The 18,148-nt window shown below is 35.3% G+C and overlaps 1 protein-coding gene across 1 annotated transcript in view; it reads left to right on the top strand.

Moving 5' to 3' along the window:
* LOC138319410 (calcium-independent protein kinase C-like) overlaps positions 1–18,148 on the top strand; it is a 69,184-nt gene continuing 51,036 nt past the window's right edge. The window contains exons 1-2 of the mRNA XM_069262524.1: positions 1–481; positions 785–848. Of these exons, the coding sequence (XP_069118625.1) occupies positions 140–481; positions 785–848 (406 nt within the window). The 5' untranslated portion in view covers positions 1–139. The remainder of the gene's footprint in view (positions 482–784; positions 849–18,148) is intronic.

Here is an 18,148-nt window from a genome sequence, read left to right as displayed (position 1 = left end):
CTTCCGTGATATTTGGAGATGGTCTGGCCCTCTGTGGCTTGTGTTGCTGTGTTTTGTGTTTATACGGGGCGACTGTTGTGCTAAGAGGCTTAAGCCAGGTCCAACCAAAGCTCGCCTATGACGGATTTTATCATCCACAATGGCAAATGTATTCAATGGATCTATGAAATTAAAAATTTGCGAAGCAGTTGACTTGAGGCCGACTGACTTCGCTACGCGATTGAATCTCGGTGGTACGAAAAATGTACAGTTGATAGACCCCTATATAGCGATAGATGTAGATGACTTGCCTATCGCAAAAACGACCACAAAACCCAAAACGTTAAAACCAGTGTGGAACGAGGATTTCTGTTCGTCTGTTCACAATGGACAGACTATAGGACTAACAGTATTTCACGATGCCGCTATACCACCCGACGAGTTCGTGGCCAACTGTTCGCTCACATTCGAGGAAGTGAAAGGCAGACACCGGGATCTATGGGTACGTTTATATTGTTGTTTTTATTTATCACATCATGAAGGGTCTATAATGTTTGGGGCGGTCTAACAAGCCACCAGAGTGTGTACCGTACATAGATCTCCTTGGATGTTGATTTCCAAGATGGAGGCACGGGAAAATGAAGCGAGGACTCGTACGGTAGGGTTTAGCTGTTGTATTGGGATTTTCTCGGCTCCGTAGACATGTACGGTCATTATTATTATGTGGAATGCTCTATGATATACTAACGTATCAGCAAAGCCAGATATGGTGCCTTGTTTAATTACGGTGCTATCCATTTTGCAGGTTGACCTAGAACCGAATGGGAAGATACACGTCGAAATAGAATTAAATGGCTCTTCGGGAGGAGGTAAATATGCCTAGGATTTTCCATATCATTAGCATATATTCTTATTTATTAGCTCTATTTCCACTCTTAATTCTACTATCGGTACACAAGGTATCCGCTAGAGGAATTAGCTGTTATCAAGTGCTGCTGCATTTGATGAAAACATGGATGCAAGTTCTAAAATGACCTGCCTAGCAGAAGATGCTCAGGCTGGAGCCTGTGACGTCTGCTGGCTGTCGTCGCAATACAATCACTCGCTTATGCTAATGAGTTGCTGTATTCTAAGCAATACAGACCCATACCGTTCAATACTGGCAAATTGTGTAGGGCTGACTACCAAATATAAATCAGTTGGGTTGGCAATAGGTCTTTCTTTTTTTAAATGAAATAAAATGTGTTGGTGAATATATATGTATGTACATGAACTACTTTCGGTAGAAATACTGGTGTTGCTATGCAATACACTATTACCATGGAATCTGCCGTTTAATACATATTAATAGTTATCATAGATTAAAAAGTTATTGTTTAAATAAGAATTAGCAAGTTTCCTGTATTTTGTCTGTTTGTATTTTCAGTTCATTTAAACACATACAATTACAACTAAAATCTCATTTTATGAAAAAAACAAAATAATGATTCTAATGCTTAAATATTTGACATGAGAACACACCTCACTTCTATGCATTATTCACAATTTATCAAATTACATATATCTATACAGTGTTACAACATGTATAACATTGTAGTTTGTAGTAATTTTGTATTTCCCATACATTGTGGAACATTGTTGTATCTGCTGGATGTGTATTTGAAGATTGTTTACGTATACTATTTTGTAGAACAATGTATACACAAAAACTGGTTTGCCAATGTTTACATTTATACATAATTAATATAAGCGGACTAACCTATTATTTTATTTGCTTATAATTGAGATACCAGTGATGCAAGAAAGCAACAGTATGTGTTCACGGAGTGTTTACAACACACTGTGTGTGTGTATATGTGTGACCTTGTGACCTGTATACAGGTGTAGCTGGGTCAGACATGTAAATATGTTATAACGGTTTACACACATGGTCCACCTGCTACAACGCTTACACTGCTGTATAGATATATAAGTACTAAATTATGTATGAAAAAAACTGCTGGTGATGGTCCATGTACTATAGTTTAGTACCTAGTTGCCAAACCACAGGGCAGTGTATGTACCATTACAGTACTGTACAACAGTGTAATAAAATATCACAAACAGTAGTCAATTGTAACAGTGTACTAAAAATATCAGAATGCAGTTTTTTCTTGTCTAGATAAGAATTCTAAAATCCTCCCCCCCCCATTCAAATCTGAAGTACATTTTAAGACAATTTTTAATTCATTTCTGACGGAAAATATAGCGAATAAACTAAATAAAGCAGCTAATTATCATAAGATAAATAAGGTAAATTGAGTAATAGCATGAATTAAAAAATGTGTAGGAGGTGACGGTGTATAATTTGGTAATAAACTGTTCATGCATGTGTTGAAACACATTTGTTTAAACTGATGATTTATGATGTCATCATCATGTAAACATGCATTCAATCATTTTCAAACAATGATTGGGAGGTGAAAGAAAACGTATTACCTATTACGTGTTATATACATGGAGAGTTTAGAAGGTGTGTTTAGGTCAAACAATATTGGTATGTGGATAAAATGTTTCTAAATTACTAAATAAAAAAAAGTATTAAAATTACTCTATGGAAATGTGTGAAAATTTAAGTAAGAAATGATAAGAAGTAGCTATGGCACAGAACAGCAGCTGTTTCATTATATAATTAGCAGCTTACATTGATACAGAATCAGATCTGCTGCTAATGTAATATATGATGTATATACGTCCATAGAACAATGAGTGTTTGACCATGATAACATTTGTTTCACAAACTGTTGCACAACAATTAAAACTTGTGAGACTCAATATTATTTCACAAATATTAAAAAGTATTTTAAAATGATTAGGTAAAGTCAAGAAGAAATGTTTAATTATGTACGTATAAGCTACCATTTGTCAGTTGTATTAAAAGAATCTAATTAAGCTTGACTTATAAAGATATTGAGCACCATCAAGTTTGGTTTGCTCCTGTGATATAAGCTTTTGTACGTTGAGCACCATCAAGTTTGGTTTACTCCCGTGATATAAGCTTTGTACGTTGAGCACCATCAAGTTTGGTTTACTCCCGTGATATAAGCTTTGTACGTTGAGCACCATCAAGTTTGGTTGCTCCCGTGATATAAGCTTTGTACGTTGAGCACCATCAAGTTTGGTTTGCTCCCGTGATATAAGCTTTTGTACGTTGAGCACCATCAAGTTTGGTTTACTCCCGTGATATAAGCTTTGTACGTTGAGCACCATCAAGTTTGGTTGATTCCCGTGATATAAGCTTTTGTACGTTGAGCACCATCAAGTTTGGTTTGCTCCCGTGATATAAGCTTTGGTACGTTGAGCACCATCAAGTTTGATTTGCTTCCGCCCGATAAGCTTTTGTATGTTCAGCACCATCTAGTTTGATTTGCTTGCAAGCTATATGCTTTTGTACGTTGAGCACCATCAAGTTTGGTTTGCTTGCCCGCTGTAAGCTTTTGTACGTTGAGCACCATCAAGTTTGGTTTACTCCCGTGATATAAGCTATTGTACGCTGAGCACCATCAAGTTTGGTTTGCTTCCGTGATATAAGCTTTTGTACGTTGAGCACCATCAAATTTGGTTTGCTCCCGTGATATAAGCTTTTGTATGTTGAGCACCATCAAGTTTGATTTGCTTCCGCCCTATAAGATTTTGTACGTTGAGCACCATCAAGTTTGGTTTGCTTGCGCGCTGTAAGCTTTTGTACGTTGAGCACCATCAAGTTTGGTTTACTCCCGTGATATAAGCTTTTGTACGTTGAGCACCATCAAGTTTGATTTGCTTCCGCCCTATAAGATTTTGTACGTTGAGCACCATCAAGTTTGGTTTGCTTGCCCGCTGTAAACTTTTGTACGCTGAGCACCATCAAGTTTGATTTGCTTGCGAGCTATAAGCTTTTGTACGTTGAGCACCATCAAGTTTGGTTTACTCCCGTGATATAAGCTTTTGTACGCTGAGCACCATCAAGTTTGGTTTGCTCCCGTGATATAAGCTTTTGTACGTTAAGCACCATCAAGTTTGGTTTGCTCCCATGATATAAGCTTTTGTACGTTAAGCGCCTTCAAGTTTGATTTTCTCCAGCTCTATAAGCTTTCATACATTGAGCACCATCAAGTTTCCTTTGGTTGCGGGCTATAAGCATTTGTATGTTGAGCACCATCAAGTTTGATTTGTTTGCGCGCTGTAAGCTTTTTTATTATGAGCACCATCAAGTTTGGTTTGCTCCCGTGATATAAGCTTTTTTATGTTGAGCACCATTAAGTTTGATTTGCTCCCGCTCTATAAGCGTTTGTACATTGAGCACCAACAAATTTGCTTTGGTTGCGCGCTATAAGCTTTTGTGCATTGAGCACTATCAAGTTTGGTTTGGTTGCGGGCTATAAGATTTTGTATGTTGAGCACCATCAAGTTTGATTTGCTCGTGCTATAAGCTTTTGTACGTTGAGCACCATCAAGTTTGGTTTGCTCCCTTGATATAAGCTTTTGTACGCTGAGCACCATCAAGTTTGATTTGCTTGTGCGGTATAAGCTTTTGTACATTGAGCACCATCAAGTTTGATTTGGTTGCGCGCTACACGGTTTTGTACGTTGAGCACCATCAAGTTTGATTTGCACGCGCGCTATAAGCTTTTTTCGTTCATACCTACGGATGTTATACTGGCTGGTCTAGGGCAATAAACTCAAGTCGCCTGAGGCTGTATTGCATGGCTACCCATGCAATAAAGCCTTGTGACGTCATGGCATCAACAAAATCTCTTTTTCCTTGGCAAAATTTTAATATTTTTTATGCAAATATGACTGGTTTTACTATAAAAGATGCAAACAACGGAATTTGTGTTGAAAATATCACGTAATTTTTCATGTATGGAAAATTGACTTCCAGTTGTGCATTTTCGTCGAATTTATTTCCAAATGATGGGATATTATAGTTGTGAAATTGCAATAAACATCAAAATATGAAAGAAAAATACTCTTTCGTAAGTGGATATGAAGGATAGGGATATTCTACCCTCGGGATCACAAAATGTTGCAAAACCCTCGGCATGCCTCGGGTTTTACTACATTTTGTGACCCTCGGGTAGAATATCCCTATTCTTCATATCCACATATGAAAGAGTCTTATAGTACGTTGGGTTTAGATGTAGACTAATAGCGTTAGCATCAAGTTGGGTTTAGATGTAGACTAATAACGTTAGCATCAAGTTGGGTTTAGATGTATACTAATAGCGTTAGCATCAAGTTGGGTTTAGATGTATACTAATAGCGTTAACATCAAGTTGGTTTTTACTTTGCTTGCACACTATGTCAAGCTTCAGACAAATAAGGATGTTACAACTTAAATTAACCTATACAGACAAGATACATGTACCTTGTACCTTGCTATGCACTAGCTATATATAGTTAAGGTCAGTGTAACCTTGACCTCAATGTCAAATAAGTGTACATTTTACAGTTATTTTGTTGATATCCAGCTAGCTTTGACTTGCTTAGATGATGTTGAAAATTAATTATAGAAGTGCATCACCAAATGTGTTTGGCACTGCTGTTATTTGACCTTGAATTGACTTAAAGTTCAAAGATCAAATAAGTCATATTTAGGACTGGATCGGTATACCGATATACCGATTTGTACCGGTATTTAACAAAGTATCGAAAAGCGATACGGCAACATGCTGTTGTATCGCTCAAATATTAAAAACTACCGTTTTTCACTTCTTTTGACAAAAAATATCTGCTTAAGTTCATATAATATATCATCCAGGCATAGGATTTCTGTAGTACATTCTATTGATAGGAAGGGTCAAGCTTCCGAGTCACTAAGACACACCGGAAATGCGTTTGCGTAACATTGAATACAACTTAGCAGAGCACATGACAGCTTGCATTTTTTTGCATGACTTGCAAACAACTATTTTGTTCAAAATATGTCTTTCACAATATCAGTAACAATTTTAACATGAAAAATATTTCCTTCGTATCGTCAATTCGTATCGAGTATCGTTTCAGCTGTTCCAATACTCAGCCCTATTTTACGGTAATTTCTTATCGCCAAGACATAAAACACATTTAAGTTGACATATATATTTGAATCATTATCTGATGATACAACTCGAGCTCATGAATGGCCATTTAATGACAAAACTGGTAGAAGTTGCTTTTGCTGTTATTAAGAATTTCTCATGATAAAGCAAATAATCAATGCTATTTCATAAAATAACAATTGTTGATTAAGAAAAACAAAACAGGAATTCAAAAGACAGTGCAAAACATAGCATAGCTTGCAAGTACAAATGAATTTTTTTTGTTTACACTCGTCAATGCCGAAATATATAATACACAATGACTGAATATTGTAATTCATGACAGCAGACAATATAGTACATCTAAATATATAATTTATTTAAAGTGAATAGTCGGGCAATGAAAACCAGTCTAAATGCGTTCATTGGCCTTCCAAAAGTTCTCACATATTAATACGACGGTCAAGTTCTGCTTAGTTTCCCAATTTTGACCATTAAAGTAAAGAAAAGTTGAAAGCATTGAAAGCGAGGCTGCGTGGAAATGTAACTACAGACATAGTGAGCCGGGAGGACGTTTTAGAATTCCCAAACTTTAAATCAATTTCTTCGTACGCAGACAGATTTTGACGAGAGATTTTATTTTTCCATTTCATAAGAAATTATACTGGATACATTCACACCATTTTTACCGACTTTAGCCATCCTTGCCCGACTGTTCACTTTAACAATATGGTGAAAACAGGAAAAATCAAAGTTAGAAAGTTCAGTATGAATGTGGGGTGAAGATTGAGAATTATTTTTTTGTTTGGGATCGACTGTGATTGAATATGATAGAATTGATCCAAAATCATCCACAGATTCATTTTATGATTTAATCATCAGCAGCAAATAAATGAATTATTTATTAAACATAAAATAGGAGGAGTCAACAAGCCATATTATAGGCGAGATATGCAAAGTGATTTTCTATTTTACACAAAATATTTACATTGGTAACAGTACTGGTATGTAAATAGCTTAAGGCTGTGGCCATGCCTTGCTTGTTTCTCATAGTTAAACCTACCATGCAAGGTTTTCATTGCGGAATGGTCTATTGTGTGTGTTAGTTGAAATCAATTTCTATCTTCACTGGAATGTAGGTTTGGACGGTGACTTTGTACAGATAAACATCTATGTACTATTGAACTGTAATAATAAGTATATATGGATAAACTAGTACACTGTTACTTTGAAGATTGGACTTCACTGGGTGGTTTCTAACCTCATGCATATATGCCATGCAAACAATTGCTTCCTTTTTACTGTATATGTAATTAATTTGGTTTTAAAAATAAAAACATGTGACAAGTTCTTGACCTGTGTAAACAAGCAACGATGTTATTTTTAGATAGAACCCATTTTACCATGGGGCACAATACCATATGTATACTACATTGGTAGGTATGTATTTGTTAGTCCCACAATTTGCATTAATTAGTCACGAATTTATAGAACCTGAAAATCTTTGTTTTGCAAATAAAAACAAATAACTAGAAAGTCTCTAGATATTAGCTACTGTAGTTTTAATGGTAATTTGATGAATTTTGGGTGGTTGGCCGAGGAGACCATTTGTAGATGTTTTTCTACATTAAGCTTGCTATGTATTTATGTTTACTGATTTTTTCTGAAATGTAGACTATAGACATCTTATGTTTTAAGTAAATATTGAAAATATATAACAACAAAGAAGAATACACAATACAGTAACATATTGGTTATAATAATGAAGAACTTTACCAGAAGCATACACAATACCGTAACATATAGGTTATAATAATGAAGAACTTTACCAGAAGCATACACAATACCAGAAGCATACACAATACAGTAACATATAGGTTATAATAATGAAGAACTTTACCAGAAGCATACACAATACCGTAACATATAGGTTATAATAATGAAGAACTTTACCAGAAGCATACACAATACAGTAACATATTGGTTATAATAATGAAGAACTTTACCAGAAGCATACACAATACCGTAACATATTGGTTATAATAATGAAGAACTTTACCAGAAGCATACACAATACCGTAACATATTGGTTATAATAATGAAGAACTTTACCAGAAGCATACACAATACAGTAACATATTGGTTATAATAATGAAGAACTTTACCAGAAGCATACACAATACAGTTACATATTGGTTATAATAATGAAGAACTTTACCAGAAGCATACACAATACAGTAACATATTGGTTATAATAATGAAGAACTTTACCAGAAGCATACACAATACAGTAACATATATTGGTTATAATAATGAAGAACTTTACCAGAAGCATACACAATACAGTAACATATTGGTTATAATAATGAAGAACTTTACCAGAAGCATACACAATACCGTAACATATTGGTTATAATAATGAAGAACTTTACCAGAAGCATACACAATACAGTAACATATTGGTTATAATAATGAAGAACTTTACCAGAAGCAACACATACAGTACATATTGGTTATAATAATGAAGAACTTTACCAGAAGCATATAGTACATATTGGTTATAATAAGAAGAACTTTACCAGAAGCATACATACAGTAACATATTGGTTATAATAATGAAGAACTTTACCAGAAGCATACATAATACAGTAACATATTTGGTTATAATAATGAAGAACTTTACCAGAAGCATACCAATACAGTTAACATATTGGTTATAATAATAAGAACTTTACCAGAAGCATACAATACAACATATGGTTATAATAATGAAGAACTTTACCAGAAGCATACACAATACCGTAACATATTGGTTATAATAATGAAGAACTTTACCAGAAGCATACACAATACAGTTACATATTGGTTATAATAATGAAGAACTTTACCAGAAGCATACACAATACAGTAACATATTGGTTATAATAATGAAGAACTTTACCAGAAGCATACACAATACAGTAACATATTGGTTATAATAATGAAGAACTTTACCAGAAGCATACACAATACCGTAACATATAGGTTATAATAATGAAGAACTTTACCAGAAGCATACACGATACCGTAACATATTGGTTATAATAATGAAGAACTTTACCAGAAGCATACACAATACAGTAACATATTGGTTATAAAATGAAGAACTTTACCAGAAGCATACACATAACTAATGAAGAACTTTACCAGAAGCATACACAATACAGTAACATATTGTTTATAATAATGAAGAACTTTACCAGAAGCATACACAATACAGTAACATATTGGTTATAATAATGAAGAACTTTACCAGAAGCATACACAATAACAGAAGCATACAATAATGAAGAACTTTACCAGAAGCATACACAATACAGTAACATATTGGTTATAATAATGAAGAACTTTACCAGAAGCATACACAATAGATAACAATGGATATGTTATATATAATGAAGAACTTTACCAGAAGCATACACAATTAACTATTGGTTATAATAATGAAAACTTTACCAGAACATAACATGTAACATATTGGTTATAATAATGAAGAACTTTACCAGAAGCATACACGATACAGTAACATATTGGTTATAATAATGAAGAACTTTACCAGAAGCATACACAATACAGTAACATATTGGTTATAATAATGAAGAACTTTACCAGAAGCATACACAATACAGTTACATATTGGTTATAATAATGAAGAACTTTACCAGAAGCATACACAATACAGTAACATATTGGTTATAATAATGAAGAACTTTACCAGAAGCATACACAATACAGTTACATATTGGTTATAATAATGAAGAACTTTACCAGAAGCATACACAATACAGTAACATATAAGTTATAATAATGAAGAACTTTACCAGAAGCATACACAATGGAGTAACATATTGGTTATAATAATGAAGAACTTTACCAGAAGCATACACAATACAGTAACATATTGGTTATAATAATGAAGAACTTTACCAGAAGCATACACAATGGAGTAACATATTGGTTATAATAATGAAGAACTTTACCAGAAGCATACACTTTACCAGAAGCATACACAATGGAGTAACATATTGGTTATAATAATGAAGAACTTTACCAGAAGCATACACAATGGAGTAACATATTGGTTATTATAATGAAGAACTTTACCAGAACATACGCAATACAGTTACATATTGGTTATAATAATGAAGAACTTTACCAGAAGCATACACAATACAGTAACATATTGGTAATAATAATGAAGAAATTTACCAGAAGCATACACAATACAGTAACATATTGGTTATAATAATGAAGAACTTTACCAGAAGCATACACAATACAGTTACATATTGGTTATAATAATGAAGAACTTTACCAGAAGCATACACAATACAGTAACATATTGGTAATAATAATGAAGAAATTTACCAGAAGCATACACAATACAGTAACATATTGGTTATAATAATGAAGAACTTTACCAGAAGCATACATAATACAGTTACATATTGGTTATAATAATGAAGAACTTTACCAGAAGCATAACAATACAGTACATATTGGTTATAATAATGAAGAACTTTACCAGAAGCATACACAAAGTAACATATTGGTTATAATAATGAAGAAGAACTTTACCAGAAGCATACACAATACAGTAACATATTGGTTATAATAATGAAGAACTTTACCAGAAGCATACACAATACAGTAACATATTGGTTATAATAATGAAGAACTTTACCAGAAGCATACACAATACCGTAACATATTGGTTATAATAATGAAGAACTTTACCAGAAGCATACACAATACAGTAACATATTGGTTATAATAATGAAGAACTTTACCAGAAGCATACACAATACAGTTACATATTGGTTATAATAATGAAGAACTTTACCAGAAGCATACACAATACCGTAACATATTGGTTATAATAATGAAGAACTTTACCAGAAGCATACACAATACAGTAACATATTGGTTATAATAATGAAGAACTTTACCAGAAGCATACACAATACAGTAACATATTGGTTATAATAATGAAGAACTTTACCAGAAGCATACACAATACAGTAACATATTGGTTATAATAATGAAGAACTTTACCAGAAGCATACACAATACAGTAACATATTGGTTATAATAATGAAGAACTTTACCAGAAGCATACACAATACAGTAACATATTGGTTATAATAATGAAGAACTTTACCAGAAGCATACACAATACAGTAACATATTGGTTATAATAATGAAGAACTTTACCAGAAGCATACACAATACAGTAACATATTGGTTATAATAATGAAGAACTTTACCAGAAGCATACACAATAGTACAATTGGTTATAATAATGAAGAACTTTACCAGAAGCATACACGATACAGTAACATATTGGTTATAATAATGAAGAACTTTACCAGAAGCATACACATACGTAACATATTGGTTATAATAATGAAGAACTTTACCAGAAGCATACACATACGTAACATATTGGTTATAATAATGAAGAACTTTACCAGAAGCATACACAATACGTAACATATTGGTTATAATAATGAAGAACTTTACCAGAAGCATACACAATACAGTTAACATATTGGTTATAATAATGAAGAACTTTACCAGAAGCATACACGATACAGTAACATATTGGTTATAATAATAAGAACTGAAGCAACTTTACCAGAATACCATACATACATATTGGTTATAATAATGAAGAACTTTACCAGAAGCATACACAATACAGTAACATATTGGTTATATAATAATGAAGAACTTTACCAGAAGCATACACAATACCGTAACATATTGGTTATAATAATGAAGAACTTTACCAGAAGCATACACAATACAGTAACATATTGGTTATAATAATGAAGAACTTTACCAGAAGCATACACAATACAGTAACATATTGGTTATAATAATGAAGAACTTTACCAGAAGCATACACAATACAGTAACATATTGGTTATAATAATGAAGAACTTTACCAGAAGCATACACAATACAGTAACATATTGGTTATAATAATGAAGAACTTTACCAGAAGCATACACAATGGAGTAACATATTGGTTATAATAATGAAGAACTTTACCAGAAGCATACACGATACAGTAACATATTGGTTATAATAATGAAGAACTTTACCAGAAGCATACACAATACAGTAACATATTGGTTATAATAATGAAGAACTTTACCAGAAGCATACACAATACAGTAACATATTGGTTATAATAATGAAGAACTTTACCAGAAGCATACACAATACAGTAACATATTGGTTATAATAATGAAGAACTTTACCAGAAGCATACACAATACAGTAACATATTGACATAAAATAGTATAAATGAAGAACTTTACCAGAAGCATACACAATACAGTAACATATTGGTTATAATAATGAAGAACTTTACCAGAAGCATACACAATACAGTAACATATTGGTTATAATAATGAAGAACTTTACCAGAAGCATACACAATACAGTAACATATTGGTTATAATAATGAAGAACTTTACCAGAAGCATACACAATACCGTAACATATAGTTATAATAATGAAGAACTTTACCAGAAGCATACACGATACCGTAACATATTGGTTATAATAATGAAGAACTTTACCAGAAGCATACACAATACAGTAACATATTGGTTATAATAATGAAGAACTTTACCAGAAGCATACACAATACAGTAACATATTGGTTATAATAATGAAGAACTTTACCAGAAGCATACACAATACAGTAACATATTGGTTATGATAATGAAGAACTTTACCAGAAGCATACACAATGGAGTAACATATTGGTTATGATAATGAAGAACTTTACCAGAAGCATACACAATACAGTTACATATTGGTTATAATAATGAAGAACTTTACCAGAAGCATACACGATACCGTAACATATAAGTTATAATAATGAAGAACTTTACCAGAAGCATACACTTTACCAGAAGCATACACAATACAGTAACATATTGGTTATGATAATGAAGAACTTTACCAGAAGCATACACAATACAGTTACATATTGGTTATAATAATGAAGAACTTTACCAGAAGCATACACAATACAGTAACATATTGGTTATTATAATGAAGAACTTTACCAGAAGCATACACAATACAGTAACATATTGGTTAAGCATACACAATACAGTAACATATTGGTTATTATAATGAAGAACTTTACCAGAACATACGCGATACAGTTACATATTGGTTATAATAATGAAGAACTTTACCAGAAGCATATATACACGATACAGTAACATTGTCTGTTTCGCAGGATTTTGCCATTTCATGCTAGCTTATAATTATTTTTTTACAAGTTTGTGTATTGCCTTTTAGCTTAAGTTTACACAGATATTTTACTTGATCTACATTTTGACCTACATAGAAATAAATTTGTATGAGATATAATGCTTCATAGAAGATTTGCTAGGAAATAATTTTCCCCTACAAAGTTTGCTTTTATAGAACAAAATGAAAAAGAAGAAAACTTGTCCAGTCTATTATAGTAATCTGTTTTGATCTCATTTCCAGTAATGTCTACCAAGCAGCGTCCATTAATTATTGTGTAAACATACTTAGATATATAAGTGACTTCAGTTTATCTAGGTGGCCTCTGTTCAAATTAATGGTTTTACGTGTTAATGAGAGGGAAATTATTTTGATAATTAGATCTCTGATTATTGTTAATTTTTATAGAAGTGACATTGGAATCGATAGGAAGAAAGTTAAATTTGGCAAGTAATTTAGGGCTTCAGGGACACTTATAGACCTGCACACTTTACATTTACATAGCTACCAGTGGAATTTGATCCCAAACTAGAAAGATTTAGAAGTACAAGTACCAGAAATAGTAACTGTGATTGATAAACACAAGGTTAGCAGGGTTATGCAGTGAACAGATTTTGATAATTATCCATCGCTGACTCCATAGTCCATGCCAACTGTTTGTGTAAGAAACAGAAAGTCTCTTTATTATGCTGTATAATGTTATCTGGATCAAAACCTGTAAAATCACAAGTGAAGTGTTGCTTTATGTACAAAGTCAAGTAATTATATTAAACCAAAATGTATATAATTAACTTTGGAAAGGAATAAAAGCTGTTAGGTTATTTTATGTTGTGAGTGAAAAGATCTTTAATAATTTGACCTTCAATTTGACTTTGAGTGAGTTCTTACATTTTTAGGTCATCTGACCCGAAGTCATCATGTTTCGTCCGTCATCGTCCGCCGTGCGCCGTCCGCCGTGCGCCATCCACCGTGCGTTAACTTTTCACATTTTGAACTTCGTCTCAAGTTCTACCGGTGCGATTTGGCTGAAACTTGCATGAAATGATCCTGACATGGTCCCGACAAAGTGTTGTTATTTTTCGGGTCGATCCGAAATGCAAGATGGCCGCCACAGCCGCCATCTTGAAAACACATTTTGAACTTCTTCTCAAGTTCTACTGCTGCGATTTGGCTGAAACTTGCATGAAATGATCCTAACAAAGTGTTGTTATTTTTCGGGTCGATCCGAAATCCAAGATGGCCGCCATAGCCGCCATCTTGAAAACACATTTTGAACTTCTTATCAAGTTCTACCAGTGGGATTTGGCTGAAACTTGCATGAAATGATCCTGACATGGTCCCGACAAAGTGATGTTATTTTTCGGGTCAATCCGAAATGCAAGATGGCCGCCACAGACGCCATCTTGAAAACACATTTTGAACTTCTTCTCAAGTTCTACTGGTGTGATTTGAGTGAAACTTGCATGAAATGATCCTGACATGGTCCCGACAAAGTGTTGTTATTTTTCGGGTCGATCCGAAATGCAAGATGGCTGCCACAGCCGCCATCTTGAAAACACATTTTGAACTTCTTCTCAAGTTCTACCGGTGGGATTTGGCTGAAACTTGCATGAAATGATTCTGATATGGTCTTAACAAAGTGTTGTTATTTTTCGGGTCGATCCGAATTCATGGATGGCCGCCACATCCGCCATCTTGAAAACATATTTCGAACTTCTTATCAAGTTTTACCGGTGCGATTTGGCTGAAACTTACATGAAATGATCCTCACTTGGTCCTGATAAAGTGTTGTTATTTTTCGGGTCGATCTGAAATGCAAGATGGCTGCCACAGCCGCCATCTTGAAAACACATTTTGAACTTCTTCTCAAGTTCTACCGGTGCGATTTGGCTGAAACTTGCATGAAATGATCCTGACATGGTCCCGACAAAGTATTGTTACATCTCTGGTTGATCACAAATTGAAGATGGCTACCATGACACTATATCTAATTAATTTCCTATATGTTAAGGCCCTTGGGCCTCTTGTTTGAAATGAAATTTGTTGAAAGAAATTGAAAATGATCCTGACATGGTTCTGACAAAGTGACACCATATATAATTAACTTTACTATTGCCAAGGTAGTCAGATGACCGTTAAGGCCCTTTGGGCCTCTTGTTAGAAGATCATCACGATATGACAGAATGTTGCCCTATTAATTAGTAACATAAGAATTATGATTTAAAGATTTTGTTCCTCTACCAAGTTTAGATAAAATATGTTTAAATGTACCATTCTAGTGATTTTTCAAAGGATTCTTTTGCCAAATCAATATGCAATGTCAATGTCTCCATTGTGAAGTCACAATATAATGTCGAGGTTTCGTGCCATTCTCGGATATTTTTAGCTCACCTGGCCCGTCGTCCGGCGTCCAGTGTCCGTTGTCCGTCCGTCGTCCGTCCGTCCGTCAACATTTCCTTTAAATCGCTACTAGTCATAGAGTTCTGCATGGATTGTAACCAAATTTGGCCACAAACATCCTTAGGGGAAGGGGAACAGAACTTGTATAAATTTTGGTTCTGACCCCCCAGGGGCAGGAGGGGCGGGGCCAATAGGGTAAATAAAGGTTAATCCTATAAATCGCTACTTGTCCTAGAGTTCTGCATGGATTGTAACCAAATTTGACCACAAACATCTTTCGGGGAAGGGGAATAGAACTTGAATAAATTTTGGCTCTGATCCCCCAGGGGCAGGAGGGGCGGGGCCCAATAGGGGAAATAGAGGTTAATCCTATAAATTGCTACTTGTCCTAGAGTTCTGCATGGATTGCAACCAAATTTGGCCAGAAGCATCCTTGGGGGAAGGGGAACAGAACTTGTATAAATTTTGGTTCTGAGCCCCCGGGGGCAGGAGGGGTGGTACCCAATAGGGGAAATAGAGGTTTATCTTATAAATCGCTACTTGTCCTAGAGTTCTGCATGGATTGTAACCAAATTTGCCAGAAACATTCTTGGTGGAAGGGGAACAGAACTTGTATAAATTTTGGCTCTGACCCCCTGGGGTCAGGAGGGGCGGGGCCCAATAGGGGAAATAGAGGTAAATCCTTTAAATCGCTACTAGCCATAGAGTTCTGAATGGAATGTAACCAAATTTGGCCACAAACATCCTTTCGGGAAGGGGAACAGAACTTATATAAATTTTGGCTCTGACCCCAGCGGGGGCAGGAGGGGTGGGGCCCAATAGGGGAAATAGAGGTAAATCCTTTAAATCGCTACTAGTCATAGAGTTCTGAATAGAATGTAACCAAATTTGGCCACAAATATCCTTGGGGGAAGGGGAACAGAACTTGTATAAATTTTGGCTCTGGTCCCCCGGGGGCAGGAGGGGCGGATCCCAATAGCGGAAATAGAGTTAAATCCTTTAAATCGCTACTAGTCATAGAGTTCTACATGAATTGTAACCAAATTCAGCCACAAACATCCTTTGGTGAAGGGGAACAGAACTTGTATAAATTTTGGCTCTGACCCCCTGGGGGCAGGAGGGGCAGGGCCCAATAGGGGAAATAGAGGTAAATCCTTTAAATCCCTACTTGTCATAGAGTTCTGAATGGAATGTAACCAAATTTGGTCACAAACATCATTTGGGGAAGGGGAACAGAACTTGTATAAATTTTGGCTCTGACCCCAGCGGGGGCAGGAGGGGTGGGGCCCAATAGGGGAAATAGAGGTAAATCCTTTAAATCGCTACTTGTCATAGAGTTCTGCATGGAATGTAACCAAATTTGGCCAGAAATATCGTTGGGAGAATAAGAACTGAGTTTGTTTAAATTTTGGCTCTGGTTCCTGAGGGACAGGAGGGACGGGGCCCAATAGGGGAATTATAGGTAAATCCTATCAATCGGTACTTGTCCTAGAGTTCTGCATGGATTGTAACCAAATTTGGCCATAAACATCCTTGAGGGAAGGGGAACAGAATATGTAGAAATTTTTGCTTTGACACCCCGGGGGCAGGAGAGGCGGGGCCCAATAGGGGAAATAGAGGTAAATCCTATAAATCATTACTCTATTTTTCTTGAGTACTGTATGGATTGTAACCAAATTTGGCCACAAACATCCTTGGGGGCAGGAGAACAGAACTTGTATAAATTTTGGCTCTGCCCCTCCAGGGACAGGAGAGGGGGGCCAATAGGGGAAATAGAGGTAAATTCTGTAAATCGCTACTTGTCCTAGAGTTCTTCATGGATTGTAACCAAATTTGGCCACAAACATCCTTTGGGAAAGGGGAACAGAACTTGTATAAATTTTGGCTCTGATCCCCCGGGGCAGGAGGGGCGGGGCCCAATAGGGGAAATAGAGGTAAATCCTTTAAATCGCTACTAGTCATAGAGTTCTGAATAGAATGTAACCAAATTTGGCCATAAACATCCTTGGGGGAAGGGGAACAGAACTTGTATAAATTTTGGCTCTGACCCCCTGGGGGCAGGACGGGTGGGGCCCAATAGGGGATTTTGAGGTTAATATTAAAATTCCTTCAGAAAAGAAACAATGAACCTGTATTCAGAACATTACTTGGCATTACAAACCAGGTGAGCGATACAGGCCCTCTGGGCCTCTTGTTTTCCATTTTTAGCTCACCTGGCCCGAAGGGCCGGTGAGCTTATGTCATGGCGCGGCGTCTGTCGTCCGTCCGTCGTCCGTCGTCCGTCTGTCCGTCCGTCGTCCGTCGTCCGTCTGTCCGTCAACATTTCCTTTAAATCGCTACTAGTCATAGAGTTCTGCATGGATTGTAACCAAATTTGGCCACAAACATCCTTGGGGGAGGGGGAACAG

This window comes from Argopecten irradians, chromosome 3, assembly GCF_041381155.1.
Source record: "Argopecten irradians isolate NY chromosome 3, Ai_NY, whole genome shotgun sequence".
In the NCBI taxonomy this organism is placed as follows: Eukaryota; Metazoa; Mollusca; class Bivalvia; order Pectinida; family Pectinidae; genus Argopecten; species Argopecten irradians.
This window is presented reverse-complemented; position numbering and strand designations above follow the sequence as displayed.